This window comes from Puma concolor, chromosome C1 (assembly GCF_028749965.1).
Source record: "Puma concolor isolate L17-30 chromosome C1, mPumCon1.1.hap2, whole genome shotgun sequence".
NCBI classification, from domain to species: Eukaryota; Metazoa; Chordata; class Mammalia; order Carnivora; family Felidae; genus Puma; species Puma concolor.
This window is the reverse complement of record NC_141674.1, coordinates 214,217,827-214,233,846: the sequence shown is the minus strand read 5'-3', so window position 1 is coordinate 214,233,846 and position 16,020 is coordinate 214,217,827. Positions and strand designations below refer to the sequence as shown.

General features: G+C 49.3%; 2 protein-coding genes across 23 annotated transcripts in view; both read right to left on the bottom strand.

Annotated features, from left to right (window-relative positions):
- The window catches only part of SP100 (SP100 nuclear body protein), a 102,498-nt gene extending 100,576 nt beyond the window's left edge, over positions 1–1,922 (bottom strand). For 3 of the 4 annotated variants that reach the window (XM_086719890.1, XM_086719892.1, XM_086719894.1), the window contains exon 1: positions 1,752–1,921. In XM_086719890.1, coding sequence (XP_086576016.1) covers positions 1,752–1,783 — 32 coding nt within the window. In that variant the 5' untranslated portion in view covers positions 1,784–1,921. Of the gene's footprint in view, positions 1–1,751 lie in introns of all 4 variants that reach the window. The other variant, XM_086719893.1, reaches the window with a different exon arrangement.
- A 10,436-nt stretch (positions 1,923–12,358) lies between these two features.
- Positions 12,359–16,020, bottom strand: part of LOC112871748 (nuclear body protein SP140-like) — a 71,743-nt gene continuing 68,081 nt past the window's right edge. For 17 of the 19 annotated variants that reach the window (XM_086719887.1, XM_086719870.1, XM_086719877.1 and 14 more), the window contains 5 exons: positions 15,133–15,248; positions 14,325–14,430; positions 13,943–14,020; positions 13,590–13,733; positions 12,359–12,813 (listed from right to left, as the gene is read on the bottom strand). In XM_086719887.1, coding sequence (XP_086576013.1) covers positions 12,706–12,813; positions 13,590–13,733; positions 13,943–14,020; positions 14,325–14,430; positions 15,133–15,248 — 552 coding nt within the window. In that variant the 3' untranslated portion in view covers positions 12,359–12,705. Of the gene's footprint in view, positions 12,814–13,589; positions 13,734–13,883; positions 14,138–14,324; positions 14,431–15,132; positions 15,249–16,020 lie in introns of those variants that run through there. The other 2 variants (XM_086719881.1, XM_086719888.1) reach the window with 2 other exon arrangements.

Sequence of the window (16,020 nt, the reverse complement as noted above, 5' to 3'; positions counted from 1 at the left end):
CGTTTATTTATTTTTGAGACAGAGAGAGACAGAGCATGAATGGAGGAGGGTCAGAGAGAGGGAGACACAGAATCTGAAACAGGCTCCAGGCTCTGAGCTGTCAGCACAGAGCCCGACGCGGGGCTGGAACTCACGGACCGCGAGATCATGACCTGAGCCGAAGTCGGCCGCTTAACCGACTGAGCCACCCAGGCGCCCCTCATTTGATATTGTTAACAGAACATATCGGTTCAGCTACTTAGAAAGGCAATTTGGCAGGATCTATAGACAAGTAAATATTAGTAACCTCTGCCTCCACGATTCCACGTTTTGGGTTGTTGACACAAGACAATACTTGTAAGCGTGCAAAAATATAAGGAAATAGATTATTCTTATCATAGCTTGTTGGTAAAGTGAACAATCAAATATGACCTAAATTGTCCATCAATGGGGAGTGAGGGATGATTTAAAAAATTATGGCCTATCGATTCTATGGGATAGCAATAGCTATTAAAATAGCTCTTAAAAAGAATGAAGTATGGAGCGCCTGGGTGGCTCAGTCGGTTGGGCATCCGACTTCAGCTCAGGTCATGATCTCACAGTCCAGGAGTTCGAGCCCTGTGCTGACAGCTCAGAGCCTGGAGCCTGCTTCGGATTCTGTGTCTCCCTCTCTCTCTGCCCTTCCCCTGCTCATGCTCTCTCTCTTTCTGTCTCAAAAATAAATTAAAAAAAAAAACATTTTAAAAAAAGAATGAAGTAGATCTATATGATTATTAAGGTGATCTCTAGGATCTTCACTCTTAAAATAAGAGAAAACGAAAAATGCAAAAGAGCATATACAATATAATCCCATTTATTAAAAACACAAAGCACAGAGTCCATATATAGGAAAATAAGCTATACATGGAAATACGTAGAAAACGATCTGAAAGGCTGTGCCTGAAACACTTAATAGGACCCAGATTAGAAGCTGCATTGGGGTAGGCAGTAAACAGGAATTTTTCCCTCTACATACCTTCATTTGGTGTAAAATTTTATGAACAAGAATGTATAATGTATTCCTTTTGTATTAAACAATAAATTAATTAAAAATATTAAGTAATATCATTTCTGACCCAATGCTAGAGAACAAGATAGGATTTCTACCTCCCTCCTCCCCGCCTTTTTCTTTTTTTTTTTTTTTTTTTGTCCGAGGCATAACCCATTCCAGAACAGAAAATCAAAGTAAAGACAAAAAAAAACTGAGCCTGCACTACTCTTTGGCGGTCCGGGCCCTTCTCTTCCCTTTTACTTCCTTTGGTCATGATGACGAGGAAGAACCCCCCCAGCCAGAGACAGGAATGGCGCAGGCGCTGACAGAAGCCTGTTCACAGGACAGGTGTGAGACCATAGCACCCAGGGTTTGAACCTGTCAGATGTTTCCCCTGACCTTTATGTTTTCTCAACTGCCTTCTTTGAAATGGCTCGTGAAAGTAGGGGAGGCCTGAGGGAAACGAGAAAGTTCAGAGGTCATGAACAAAAAACAAATCCCTGTCCTAAAACCCTGGGACTTCAGACGGGCCTCTGAGCAGCATGACAAAACGGGAAAGTCATGTGTGCAGATGAAAACCTGATTTCCTCATCGCCTAGTCCTCTACTTTATTTACGTTGCTAGTGAGCATTCTTGGAAACTGGGTAAAGTAGAGATTTAGGTTAGTGTCTTTAGAAGGACACCGGAGCAAACAGGCCATGGGCAGAGAGAGAGGTTCAAAGGGAGGGAGATGAAGACTAACCTGGTGCTGAGGTCGCTGCCCCCATCAGCCATCTTTCCGCTCTGGGCCCCGCCTGGGCCCCGCCTGGGCCCCGCCTGGGCCTCAAGTGTGGCCTCCGAACCCTCCAGTTGGGGTGGCCTGGGTCAGGGTAGCTGCTGAGCCCAGATCAGGAAGTTTGTGAATTGACTCACGCAGAGGCAGCTCCGCCCAAATGGGGAAAAGGGAAGTGAAAGTATCTCTCAGTTGCTGGGCAGACAGACTTGTGGCAGCAGGAACAAAGGAGTGACAGTCAGGGCCTGGAGGAGCAGGGCCAGCCCCCCCAGGGGGGCCACTTCGGTGTGCAAAGACACGGAAATATCTATGTGTCCATAAGTGTTTCTGTCCTTCTATCTAAGGTTTCTGAGGGTAATAGGGGTGGGGAGAGGGGAGCTGTGTGTTTGCCACCTTCCCCTCGCCAACGAGGCTGTGGGGGGGACATTGGCAGAGACAGAAACTTAAAATCTCCCTTCCTGCGGGAGAGCCTGGACCCCGACCAGGTAAGGTCCCAGCATGGGAACACAGGGCTGGAGAGAGCACAAATGCTCAGCATCATAAACCTGGGGGAATGTGCTTAGTGTTCCTGGAACTCAGTCAGACATAAGGGAGAAATCAGCAAGCCTGCAGCCAAGGTGATGACGGTGGCTAATATCTCAGGTGCAAAGGTTTAAGGTGCCCCCAACTTCTGAATTGCATCCAGGGAGAAGGAGACACGTGGAAAGAAGTCGCTGGAATGCTGACCAGCACAGGCTTCCCTTGGATGCAGATGGAGATTGGAACCGAGATGATCTGGAAGCAAATACATGGGCAGGCGAGCCCCGCTGGGAGGGTGACCCTCTGCCTCCGCGTCCTGTCTGTTCACAGATTTCTCATTCGGATTTGGAGTCATCATTCCACAAAGCATGAGACTTAATTACATTTGAAACTGCAGGGGAAAGAGGTTTCTACCCTCTTTCCGTGGATGTTCTGTCTTCCCCGCAGAGGGGTGAACATCAGTCTGGTTGGGATTCCAGGATGCTTCTAAGGACGTCTTTAACCATGAGCAGGGTCTCTGTGTGCACCAGGAGCTGCACGCTTGTGGATCTCGTCCCCTCTCCCTCTCTCACTCACTCTCAGGGGTACAAGGACTAGTAAGTTGAGCTACTGTTGGGCACAACTGTCCTCTGCTTCTTGCCTCCATAGGATATGTGGCCCAGACAAGCCCTGACACAGACGACACGACTTTTCTAGCGTCCCCTGTCTCTGTCCCTGGGCATCAGGCTGACCCAGGCGACCACTGTGCTGGGTGTTGGCATAAATGTGCCAGCTTTTCCGTGGCTCTGCTTAGGGTCGCTGAGATGAGCACTTGGAATAGAGGCCACCGAGCAGCTAGCCAGTGGGGTAGGGAGATGTACAGGTGGCCCTCGTGGGGCTGACAGTGACACCTGGGGCTGGTCCTGGCCTGGAAGGAGGGAAGGGGCTGCCCCTGTGGGGCCAGGGGGAGCTGGACACGCATCACCTCTGTAAGAGCAGCAGTGGTTCCTGAGGAATCTGGAGGCCTCTGTAAAGAAAGCAAAGTTTCTGTGATCCAGAAAAAGCCAGACCCGCCAGGTTAGGATAGGGACAGGACCAGCTTGAGGAGCAGATTTCACTCCTGAAAATCCTTCTGGACTCATTTGAAGGAAACAAGGAAGCGCCTGGGGCACTTTCTGCAGCTTCAAGGAACACTGACACCAGGGCCACCGTCACTGTTCCAAAGTCAAGTGCACAGGGACAGGAGCTTGGGGGGCTGTGGGAGGTTGGGGGGTGTGTATGATTGATTGGAGCAGCCTGAGGCTGAATATGTGTGGATAAGCTCAATTTGGGGGTTTGGTTTTAGGGACCCCTTTTTTGCTACACACTAAGCCACCACCCCCAGGGTAGCTTTTATCAGGATGAAAGCTGGTATTTTGAACCCCATCTGCTTCGCTTTTGTACCTATCTGTTGGTTTGGAACGCAGGTGAGGGAAAGGGACGCACTTTGGAGGGGCCCACTAACACCCTAAATTTGGGTCCAGCATATGGGCATACATCTCTTTCCATGAGTTCTTGTCTACCTGTGCCCGGGATGGGTAGAGAGGCTGGGAGTCCTACCCCCTTGCAATTGCATGGTCACGATACGGTTATCACACGTGGGTTCGGTGGGCATTTGGTGACAGTATTACAGTTTTGAGGGACCAGGGTGGGGTGGTGCCCCTTCTCCTTCTAAGCAGAATCTCAGCGACCGGGCAGGCGTTGGTTGACCTGTGGACTCCTGAAGCTGCAAAGTTGGCACAAAGCCAGAGGGATTGCTGGGAGTGGAAATGTGAGGATTTCTATAGGGAAGAGAGTAAATCCTTGGAGGATGGGCTGGGAAGAGGCATCGAGGCAGGGAAGGAAATGGTTAAGGGGTGAGTGGAGGGAGGGAGAGAACCATTGGGCAATTTGGGAAAAATCCATCCGGGCCACTTTCTGGAGGTCTGCACTCCCCTCTAGTGGTCACGCTTGGTATCACAGCCTCCTGAGAACTGGCTTCTGTTGCCGGTTCAGAGAAACTGAAACCGAAAATCCCTCTGGTAACTATCGAAACCCCTGGAAATTAGTCGTAGCAGCTCCATCATTTCATTCCAAATAAAGGCTAACTAATTTAAGGATGGGATTCTGAGATCATTTTGATATTTGGCAGTTCAAGCACACACAAACAAGCTTATAGCCTGGACGGAGAGGTCTAGGGCACATCTGCTTACCATTATCTGGAGGTGAAGGGAAGGGAGCCTGCCTTACCAACAGGAGCTCTTGTTAGAGATTGTTGTGGCTGGGGAGACCTTGGGCATTCCCGGGGCACCTGTGCCCAGGGCTGAGAAAGTCCTGCACAAAGGATAAGGTTGTCCTTCTCAGACCGTCAGCTGTAACAGTCCTGGCCCAGGAGAAACCCAAATAGAGTCTAATGAGCTCTCCCCTGGATCAAGTCCTGTGCTTTTTCCCTGCCTGGGGCATGTGCTTCCTCACATGTACAAGTGCTGTGCCCGTGAAACGGGCTGGCATCCTGGCGGGGTCCAGCACTAGTACACAAGGACCACGTGGCTCCGGCCAAGTCCTAAAGTGGCCCCAGGAACACATCGGCGTGGCCCTGAAGCTCCACCAGCCTCTGCTGGGCATCATATGTCTCACCTTAGAATGAGATTTGTGGGTGGGTTGCAAAGCTGCACAGTTTTTCAGGACCAGGTGGCCACCAGGGTCTCCAGGTACAATGGTTTATAGGCAAGACCACAACCAGCATAGTTGCACCGATTTCTCAAGACAATGACACCGAAGCTGAAAACATACCTCTCTCATTGGACTCTGGTCCGTTATCCTGGGGCATAAAGGGTATATGGGGAAAGTTCCCGGGAGATCAGATGCCATTTCTGCAGCTTCTTCCACCATTTGAGAATGGCCAGTGTCAGTCTACAAGGTGACACCCTCCCCTCCATAGAGAAAGGAGACCTCTCTGCCCTTTCATCAATATGGGGGCCCCATAGGCATTCCACCAAAAGCCTATGGGACCCTCTCCCCTGAATAATTCTAGGGAGCAGGGGTGGGGGTGAGTGGGGTGGGGAGGGGACTTCAGCCTCCTAAATGTGGAGCCATGGTGAGTGAGGGGCTCACATATATATCCAAGAGCCTGGATTGTGTCCTCACTGCACAGCGTGCTTGAACAGGTTGGGCCTGGAGTTCCCACTTGCCATCAGACAAAGGTACAACGTAGGAAACCAGGGCCTGTCTGTATTTCCTGAACAGACACAAAGTAAAGACATCAGCTCCACCTGTAGGGCACTTCAGGCCACAGGCAGTGACACAAGAGTTTGCAAAACTTCTAAGAGCAGGCATGTGCAAAGGCATACAGAGTGCATATGCCATGGGCTCTATCACTATTCCCAGGGACCCCGAGGAGAGGTCACAGACACCAGACAAGCCAGGGGCCACATCATTTAAAAAAATTTTCATGTTTATTTATTTTTGAAAGAGACAGACAGAGCATGAGCAGGGGAGGGGCAGAGAGAGGGGGAGACACAGTATCTGAAGCAGGCTCCAGGCTTTGAGCTGTCAGCACAGGGCCCAATGCGGGGCTCAAACCCACGAACCACAAGACAATGACCTGAAACGAAGTCGGCCGCTTAACCGACTGAGCCACCCAGGTGCCCCAGGCCATGTCATTTGATAGCTAAGACTTGTGCTCCTGAGATCTCATGGCCGGGGTCCTGCCTCTCCCACCACCACCACCACCCCCTCCCCCCCCATCCAGACACAGGCAGCTGTAGATGGGCCGTTGGAGGTGGCGGGATGGAACGTGGTCCTCCCTACCTCCCCAGCAGCTCTGCCAGAATGCGGTGGAAGATGTAAGACAAGTGTCTCAGCTCCCTGATCGCTCCCCACTCTTGTTTCCAGTAAAGATGTAGGTGAGATTACCACGATGGGGATCGAAAATGCATTGTTGGGTATGAACCAGTGTAGACTCTTTCCATCCCCCACACCATGGGTTCCGGGGGCAAACCTGAGTGAAGATTGGTGGGGGAGAAAAGTCCCAGACTTGATGGCATGTAGGAATCAGTCGTTTCAGGTCAGATGAAAACAATCTCAGGCCTATCGGTCCGAGTAGCAGTACCAGCTGAAGGTTTGATGAGTATCTGATTGATATGGTTCCGCACAACCTCCTGTGTCCAGGCTGGGTCTAGATTTACTAAACGGGCCGATGATTGGCACCTCTCGCTAGGATCAGAATGTGCTCAGCTCGTCTTAGCAGGCCACTCACGTGGCCAGGCTCAGACTGCACACCCTGCCTCCTCTTTGGGCACAGCTCAGACTGGTTTCACTCAGTCCCGGGCATCAACCAGTGGTTTGGGGAGGGTCTAGACACAGAAATTTGGGGTTCCTCTCTGTGACTTTCTCTTTTCCAGCCTTTCCCCCTCACCACCCAGAAAACTTAGTGGCCCTGGGCTTCTTCCCTGGCTTTGCTACCCAGAGGGAAGGTGTGAGCTTTCTACCAAGGTTTTGCCCTCCCCCCCTCCATGCAAGACTGGCCTGGCTACTCTCAGGGCCCAGTGCTAATAAACGGTAAACATCTCGTATTGGCTGTTTCCTCCTGAGTTTCGAATTCCCTCCAAAGTCGGTCTGCTTTGGCTTACTTTTCAGTTGTTTTTTAGATGTTGTCCAGAGCGTTTAGCAGTTTTCTAGAAGAGGCTGGTTGGTTAGGAGCTCTCGCCCTTGGTCCTAAGCAGTAGACCAGCCCTGCCCACCCCCGGGGCCCAGCCCTGCTTCTGGGGACATCAGTGGTTTCAGTGCCCGCTAAGCCCCCTGCTCACCCTAGGGGACAAGATCCTATGCTCAGTACATCGAACAGAAAGCACCCCTCTGTCAGGTAAGGCACAGTCAGATCTATGCAATCGTGCACTTCTGTGCCCGCGGGAACACGAATGCTCACCCACTTAGGGCGGGCTTGTTCACTAAACAAAATGACAGAGCAAACGATGTGCCTGGGAGGACAAACATGGATTATTCTAGAATTTCAGTTGGAGTTAATACTTACGAACCTATACAGATAAGGCCTACAACTTGTTGCCCAGAAGCCCAAGACTCTTTTTCCTTTGTTAAAAGAGGAGACGGAGCCATCTGTATCGAGCCTGGTTTTTGTTTCAAGGTCTCACTTTTATGCAGCCCTGTCTTTCCAAGGAATCGGGTCCACAGCCCGCCCTCTGCCTCCCTCTCGCACAAACTCCCCATGCACAAACTAGGGAAGGAAGAGCCCCCGGCTGGGTGTATGTGAGTGAGCATTTGGCCTGATAGGAAACCCGGCCAGGTAGTTCGGTTCCCGGGCTCTGATCTCGAGCCTTGTGAAACCTCCCCACCCGGTTTATGCGGAGAGAGCTGGAGAACGCCCTAGAGCTGATGCCCAGAGGAGCTGCCCTGGGAAGCTCAGGCTGAGAGGTCCTTTCCAAGAGCCCCAGGTCCTCCTGTAGCTCCCAGGGACACAGGCACACAGCCCTCCCCCTGGAAGGTCACAGCCGAGCTCCCTAGCATCTCGGCAAACAGCCCCCAACTGAGTTCAAGTAAACCAGACTGATGGGATGATAGGCTTAGTGCCCTTCGTTGCCCTTGGCTGTCCTGAGGGTGGGGTGGACGCCTTCCCTTCAAGCATGAAGACCAACTCAGCCTTTCTCTGCACTGCACAGGGCAGCGGGAACTCAGTCAACCTGCTCCCTTTGGTTCCGGGACCTCGGCCCTTCTGACTGACCTTGCACTGCCCCATCCACTGTTAGATACCGGGGCCTACCTTGGAGGGTCTGTTGGTCAGGCCTGATTTCCTTGACCATCCGGCCTGTTCCCCCACCTTCCTAACAGCACCCAGTTTCCTCTGGGGAGACGACCTCTCCCCTTCGTGTGCGGAAGCAGAGGGACTGCTGTTCAATAGCTGGCCCCCGAGCAAGCCGGGCCAGCCAGGAGCTTTGGGGAGTCAGACTCTTGAGAGAAGTTTGCTAAGGAGTTTAAAAAAAAAAAAGACGGAAAACATTCATTCCATGGTGGCTCCTTGACAAGACGGCTGCGTTGTTCCTGGTGCACAATTCCTGGATCTGCTCTGCTACACTGCCCTGGTTCTGGGGCCATTGGCGAGCTCCGCACCCAGCCTTCCCGCCCTTGCGTGAGCCACTGGGCATCTGTTTAAACAGGGTCTTTTTGTCTCACCGAGGTAAAGCCAGTCTCACTGGCAAGGAGCCCCCGCTGACACAAGGACGTTTGTAGGTGATTTACTTACTGTTCTCAGGATCAGGCACTTCCTAGGAGCACAGTAACTATTAACTCATTCATCCTCACGACCCAGCGAGCTAGGTACTAGCTTCTCCATTTCACCCTGTGCTAGTGCACAGGGGAGGTAGGTCGCGTGCCCAGGGACGCACCGCTGCTCGTGAGGAGCTGGGATTCCACCTCCTATGCTGGCTTCGCGGCTGGTGTTCTCAAACGCTAGGCTCTGGTAGAAGGGCCAACTGCAACTGAGGCTTGATGAAAAATAACAGCTGGGATAGGGCTGACACAGAACTGTATTTACCAACATGTAGCAATGCTCATTATATACTATGAAGTGAAATACATTGATTAAAACACATTTTATTGTCAAGATGGTGTAAGCACTGTTACCCTCCCAGCTTGCACTCCGCCCTTCTGCATTACAAAGCCTGGAATAATTTTCATCAAATTGGCAACCATGGGTATTCTTCTTCCCCAGAGAGGCCTACCAAGCATTGTGCTTCTTAGTGGTAGAAGATGGCTTGGAGCTTTGGAGGGGATATCCTGATATGCCCCTGACCGTTGAACCCCTGAGAGCTTACCTGTATGTCATGTCTCTGAATTCTTAGTAGGGTTTCTCTCTCACCATCTGGGACACATGTGACTCGACAAGGCTTTCAGAACACCCAACACTTTTTGCTGTTCAGGTCCAGTTAGCATACTGTCACTGTGATGGTTAATTTTGTGTCCACTTGACTGGACCATGGGGGTCCCTGATTAAACATTATTTCTGGGTACTTTACTGAGAATGTTTCTGGATAAGATCAGCATTAAAAAAAATTTTTTTTTAAATGTTTATTTAGTTTTGAGAGAGAGACAGTGTGATTGAGGGAGGGGCAGAGAGAGGGAGACATAGAATCCGAAACAGGCTCCAGGCTCTGAGCTGTCGCACAGAACCCGACTCGGGCTCGAACTCCATGAACCGTGCGATCATGACCTGAGCTGAAGTCGGACACTTAACCAGCTGAGCTACCCAGGCACCCCGAGACCAGCATTTTAATCAGTGGACTCAGCAACGTAGATTGCCCTCCCTAGCATGGGTGGACACCATCCATGCTGTTAAGGGCCTGGATAGTGGGAGAAAAGGGGAGAAACGGAAATTCATTCTCTTCCTGCCTGCTTAGTTGAGCTTTCCTCTTGGATTTCTGACTCTCTTGGACTGAGATTTACACTCTCTGCTCCCCTGGTTCTTGGGCCTTCAGACTTGGGCTAGAATGACACCTCATCTTTACTGGGTCTCTGGCTCACCGATGGCATATCGTGGAGATTGTCTGCATCCATAAGTATGTAAGCCAATTCCACATAATAAATCCCTGTATATATAAATGTATGGTTCTGTTTCCAAAACTATTGGTTCTGTTTCTCTACAGAGCCCTGATTAATACAGTCAACAATATAGCGGATTGATGTACTGTATTGTGGTGTCAGGATAGACTAGGTTCCTTCAGACTATATTGTAACAGAGGACAGGAGAATTCACACTGTCCTGGGGCAGGACAGTAAATGTGTACACCTGTCCAGTCCATGGGAACATGAACTGCTTCCGATCCTATTTCCTACTAGATATTTTAAAAGCACATTTTTCCATATTAACAGTTGCACAGCACATACCATAGGCCATGCTACTCTGCTCTAAAAGAGCACGTCTAGCACAGCAGCTAGTTGTTTCTAGCAGCCATGAACCAAGTAGCTTCTGCGGAGACCAGCCCAAATATAGTGGTAATGAGGACCCAATAGCTGCCTCCTTTAAATCTTTGCAGGTGGCACTAATCTCTGTCATTCTCCGGCCCAGGAATATGACATTGCTTTTGACTATTTTCACCATAGGGAATTTCAGTTTCAGGGCCTTCCACTGGGCTTTTCTTAAGACAGTGATTATTATTTCACGGGATGCTTTGTAGGTTAAAGAACCGGTGCATCCAACTTCCATGTGTATCCTGATTATACCCTCAGGAAGTGGGGCGGCTTCATGGATTGAGTGGACCCATTGTGACATGGATATTACCTGACTTCCATACACTTTACTCAACAGGGACCATGATGGTGCTTTATGAGCCTAGAGTAGCATCGAATTCAGATGCTATATTCAACAACCTTTGAAACGCCTATATATTTTCCTTTACAGGACATATGGTTTCTAGAATAAAAGACCGTTGGTCCTTTTGGTGAAGAACTGAGGAAATCACTATGTGTACATTTGCAAAGTTCTTTTTTTATGAGACCTACCTTCATTTCCCTCAGCATGTTTGGGGTCCAAGAATTGACTTAGGTCTGGAAACTGGGCAAGGGATCTTGACTTTTCATTGAGTCAGCTGAACTCAGCTCTCTGATCATCTATTTTTAATCTCTAATCTTTTTTGAAGGTATATATGAAGCAATATCCTTGTCGGCTGCCCATTTGTCTTGCCTATAAGAACACCACGTCTTGTAAGCTATCTCCAGAGACATCCACGGACCAGGCCCCACGGCTGTCATTCTAACCTTGCTGCGCATTACAGAAGTTGTGTTGTCGTGCTCTGACAGTTAAATGCTACCCCTGATGTTGTTATCCAATCATTTCCGTTGCTGGAATACAGTTCTGTGCAACATTCCCACATCATTCTGACCTACAGAGGACAGCCCCTGCTGAGCATCTCAAGGATGCTGTTGCCCCCTTAGCGGTATGTTCTTTATCACCTTGGTAAGTCAGTGTCTCTGAGGCCTCCTGAGGAACAGTTACCTGTAGGTGGTTTTTCCAGCTGGAGAGAATAAAGCCATGCCAATTTCATTAGGCTTTTGAATTTCCCTTTTCCATAATCTGCCCTACCAAGCCCGGTATCTCTACTTCTGTTTCATCCAGCGTGTACCCTGGCTTATAGCAAGCCTCTGCGAGCCACCCAGGAGCATATTAGAATCATCACCTCTGGCCCTTGCCAGGCTAATTAAGTTCTGTGGCACGGGAGAGCGTGACTGCATCAACAATTCTCCTCTTTCCAGTTTCCTATTCCCTTTCTTCATTCAGGACCCACTCCCACACACAATCCCCTGGCACCTGCTGGTATATGTTGGCCCAGTCCTCCAGCTGCACTGGAGTAGAACCCTCTCTTCATCTCGCAGGCCCACTCAGCATACTCCCAGTTAGGTCATGCTGAGGCTACTCTGCATAGCCTTCATTCAGGCAAGAGGTGGGCTGGTAAGGGTCTGTCTCCAAAGCAGGGGCAGGAGTTCTCTTCTGCAGGCCCTGCGGGCTCAGAGGGATCTGGAGTTCAGAGCTCTCCTGTACATCTATCTAGAGAGTTTCGGGGCTTCACTCCTTCTTTATTGGTGCCTAACTTTGGCATAGGAGGCCACCCTGAGCTTAGAATTCAGGCTTCTCTGAAATTCTGCCCTTCTGAAAATCAGGGCCAGGCCTTCCTTACTGTCTACTTTCCAGCTGCAGGGATGGGGGTGATTTTGGTTTAGGTGATTAATAGCTTTAAGCCTGTCTTTTACTCTTGTCAACATATTAGTGGCACTTACCAACAGCCTTCAAAACCCCACACTTGTTTCAGTTACTATCTCTCCTTCTGTAAACGTCAGATAATTGTTCCAGCGAATATGCCTCTCCCCCTATAGCCCATCCAGTTTCTTACAGGTGAAAGTTTTGGCAATGGCACGGTTGTAACACCTCAGGCACTGTCAACATTCCACTTGTCACCATCTGACTAGACAGTGATCTAACATCAGAACCCCATCCTCAAGTCCTGCTTGCTAGGACCAATACCTTAAGTTGGGTTCCTTGGGAGCAGAGCCCAAGATAAAGTCTCTTGAGTAAGTGATTTATTATGAGAATTTTCTCAGAAGAAGAGGGGTGAGGGAAGCAGGATAGCATGGTAGGAAAAGCCAAGCATGGATTGGTACCAGCTGGAGACTAGCTCCAGCCTGATCTCGTGGGAAGTGAAGGGATACGGATCACTACAGGTTGGTTCCACCTTGGGGCTGGAAGCCGGCCCCCACGCCCAAGAGGTGTAATCTCCAGGTGAAGTTGGCATTGGCAGAGGGTGGTACTTTGGGGAAGAGTGTCATCAGCAGCCAACCCTCACAGCAGCTGGGACATGAAAGTTCTGCCCAAAAAGGAGATTTTCCAGGGTGTCAACAGCCTCCACTACACCAGTGAACTCCTCTCATTTGCTTCCTCAATAGAAAACACTTCCTTGAATTTCTTCTCGAACTCTGCCTCCAGTCTAAGTCCCATTAGGCCAAAGTCATTGTACTGAAAAATAAATCATAAAGACAAAAATAGCGATACTCATTATCAGTGTTATTAGACACCTTGCAATAAAAAATGTTTAGGACCTTGTTTTAAACACCTAAGTTACATTAACCAGGTGAAGCTTAAAAATTCAAGCAGCCAAGAACAACTTGCTTCCTATGTGCATGATTATTTCTGATTAAATAGACAGAAGTGAGAAATCACTGCCATACTTGGGACTCTGATTTTTGTGGTTTGGGTTATTTATTTCAGTGAGACTTAGGAAAGCCATCTATGTCCTTTGAAACCATCAAAGAGTACAGTCTAAGTACAATGAGCCATCCTGCTTCCCTGAAACTTCTAGTCCTCTCTGGTAACCCCTGTAAACTACACGCTCCATTCACATGCAAGAAGTCTAGAATTGGGGTTTCTAAGAGGTTGAGTTGATCTGGGGAGAGATAAGAAGGGTGATATAACTTTAAGATGCCATTCTCTCCTCCTTGGATTTGGAGCAGGTGGGACTCCACTGCTCTCTATGGGCAGCTGTCACCTTTGAGGAGGGGAATGAGCTCTCAGGGGCCTGGGGTTCTGGTTGCAGAAATACCTTCTGACTCACTACTACTCTGCCGTGGTGAGCTTAAGTCCTGAAATGGAAAAGTCACTCATGTCCAGAGCCCTTTCTTGTGCAGGCTTGTCATAGGGTGAGGGAAATGTAAAATTTTCCAGGCACCAGAAAATGAGGGCAGAGTGAGTCAGTGGAAAGAAAATGAAATGGAGGCAGAGAGAGCGCCTCTTACCTTGTAAGATGCCCTGTGGTTCCGAAAGATGAGGCGCATGTCCTGCACAAACTCCTCTACTCTAGGGTAGCCTTGTTTATTTAGCTTCTTCTTGATTTTGTCCAACCACATGGGTTCCTTTAGGTTTTGAGACACCTCTTTAATCTGGTGGGGGAAAAATATCAATGGGAGAGTTATTGGCATTGTTCAATGTCTGTCTCCAGTGGATTTCCTGTACTCCAGCAGAGATGCAAGACAAAGAAAATGGCGGCTCATGCTCTCCCTCTCATGGGATTCAGATCACAGATCCCCCCTGTGTGAAAGTCACTGAACGTCACAGCGGCCTGTAATGGTAGTTGGTTGCTGTTACTTACATAATAATAGTATGGAATCTTCGAAAAAAAGGAGCTCTCTGAATGGCAATAGACCTTCAAGAGGAGGAACTCACATTTCTGCAAAAGAAGGCGGCTGTGAATTCACAGCAGTTTGGAGACACTGAGCCCATTCACATGCCCAGGGAGAGGCATGACTTAACACTGTCTTCTGGAACTTTCCCCAAACACGTTTGGCTTTCAGAAACAGACATGTAATAGGTGAGTTATATATTCTGCAATCCAGTTCTGGTATGATTTCAGCATGATCAAGACATGGCTTGGAAGAGAAGGCTCCCTCAGGCGCCCTTCCCCTCCCTCTAGACCTGTTGGACTTCTCGGTGTCAGGGAGAAGGAGAAGCCTTGGGCTTTGCACCCAGCTCACCAACTGCTCCTCCGGCTGCATCTGCCTCTCCAGGACCTCAGATTCCCCGTGACACTGCTGCCTTTCCAAAAACTCCATCCTGCAGAAGGTGCAACTCCACGGGTTCCTGAGAGGTCAGGCAAAAGTAAGCAAGGGCAAGGCCCCTGGAAACAGCCGCTGTGCCTACGGCTGCCATTGTCTTCCTTTTAGACATGGTTGATGGACACAGCTGGGAGATGAAGGGAATCCCTCTCAGAGCCTCCAGGACCCCCGCGTGGAGCCTGAGCCCATGAGGATGGCAAAAGGGTGCCCATGACCCTTCTCCCATTGAGGGTGGCAATAGGGGGCTCTGTGCATGGAGGGTGGGGTTAGGGCGAGTGGTGGGCCCTCCTTTCCCTATCTGAGCTGCTGGGAGCCCTGCCTGCTTCGTCTGAGTGTCAAAACTGAGCCTTAAGCCCTGGGGCCCAGGCTTCTATCAGCCTGTGGAGCCCAAGGTAAAATGCCCAAACCAGGCCATGTTTCCTGCCTTTCTGAAAAAGTGCAGAACACAAACAGCTGGTGTTCCCACCTCTATGAACAGGGCTCAGGGCTAGAAAATCTTCTCAAAGGGACAGTAATGCTAGGTAGGCAAGGGACCCAGCCACCAGCCTCAGCATCCCAGAGGGCAGCAAAGAACAGTATTCCCTCCTGCTGCCAGAGTCTTTAAACAGCTGGATCATGCTGCTGGATGCCATACCTATGGCCCTGATCCTTCTCTCTGCAGGGGGATTTCCTCCTATGGCAGGAGGAGGGGTTCCTAATCCAAGTGGGGGGACTTCATCTCACAAACCTCTCAGTTTCCACTGGTGGGATGTGACAGTCCTCATGAAAAGATCTTGAACAGGTGTCACAACAGAACAGCTTTCCTCCATCCCGGCACATCTCACACACATCGGAGTTTCCCGGCTAGAAGGAGAATCAATGTCGGCATCCCTAGCGAAACCCCGGCAGGCCACCACTATGGGAATCTAGAACTCACTGCCTTTGTGTGAACCTGCATGAACATATCTATGCTTCTCCCTGAGGTGTGAAGGAGGAGTGGCATGAAGTGTAGACTTCAGAAGAAATCATGGTCTGCAGTGATGCCCAGGATGAGGGCCAGTGTATCAGACCAGAAAAAATTCTCCCTATAAAACCAGAGATTCTAACACAGGAAGACTAGTAGCAAAACAAGATGATTTTATAGGAATTGGAATAATATTGTTACCTTGCTGATAAAACAAGTTCCTGAAATAAAGTATTAAATGCATTTGCCTATACTGCAATGAAGAAATAGAATCATGGAAGGGCAAAATATTGAGAATGTAATAAGATGGAGTAAGCTCCTTAGTGTGGAAAGTGATAAAAGATGAAAAGACACTCATTAACCATTATTGGGTCTTGTTTTTGGCTCATATTGGGTAAACAGGGTTCTAGCTATTTCTTTTGTTTTTTAAAATGACCCTATATGAAGAAGTGCTAATCCCAATAAATGTCTAACCAAAAACTCCCATTCTGTGTCCCAGGGAATCCTCAAAGACACCTCCATCTGGGGTTAAGCCTGCTCTGGCATGGAGACATGGGGCCATTTTACTTCTCATCAGTGCAGACACTCATAGATTACAATCATCAACCTCGAGGAAGCAATGACCCTCTTTCCAGAAGAACAAGGAAATAACAAATACAACAACACTTAAGA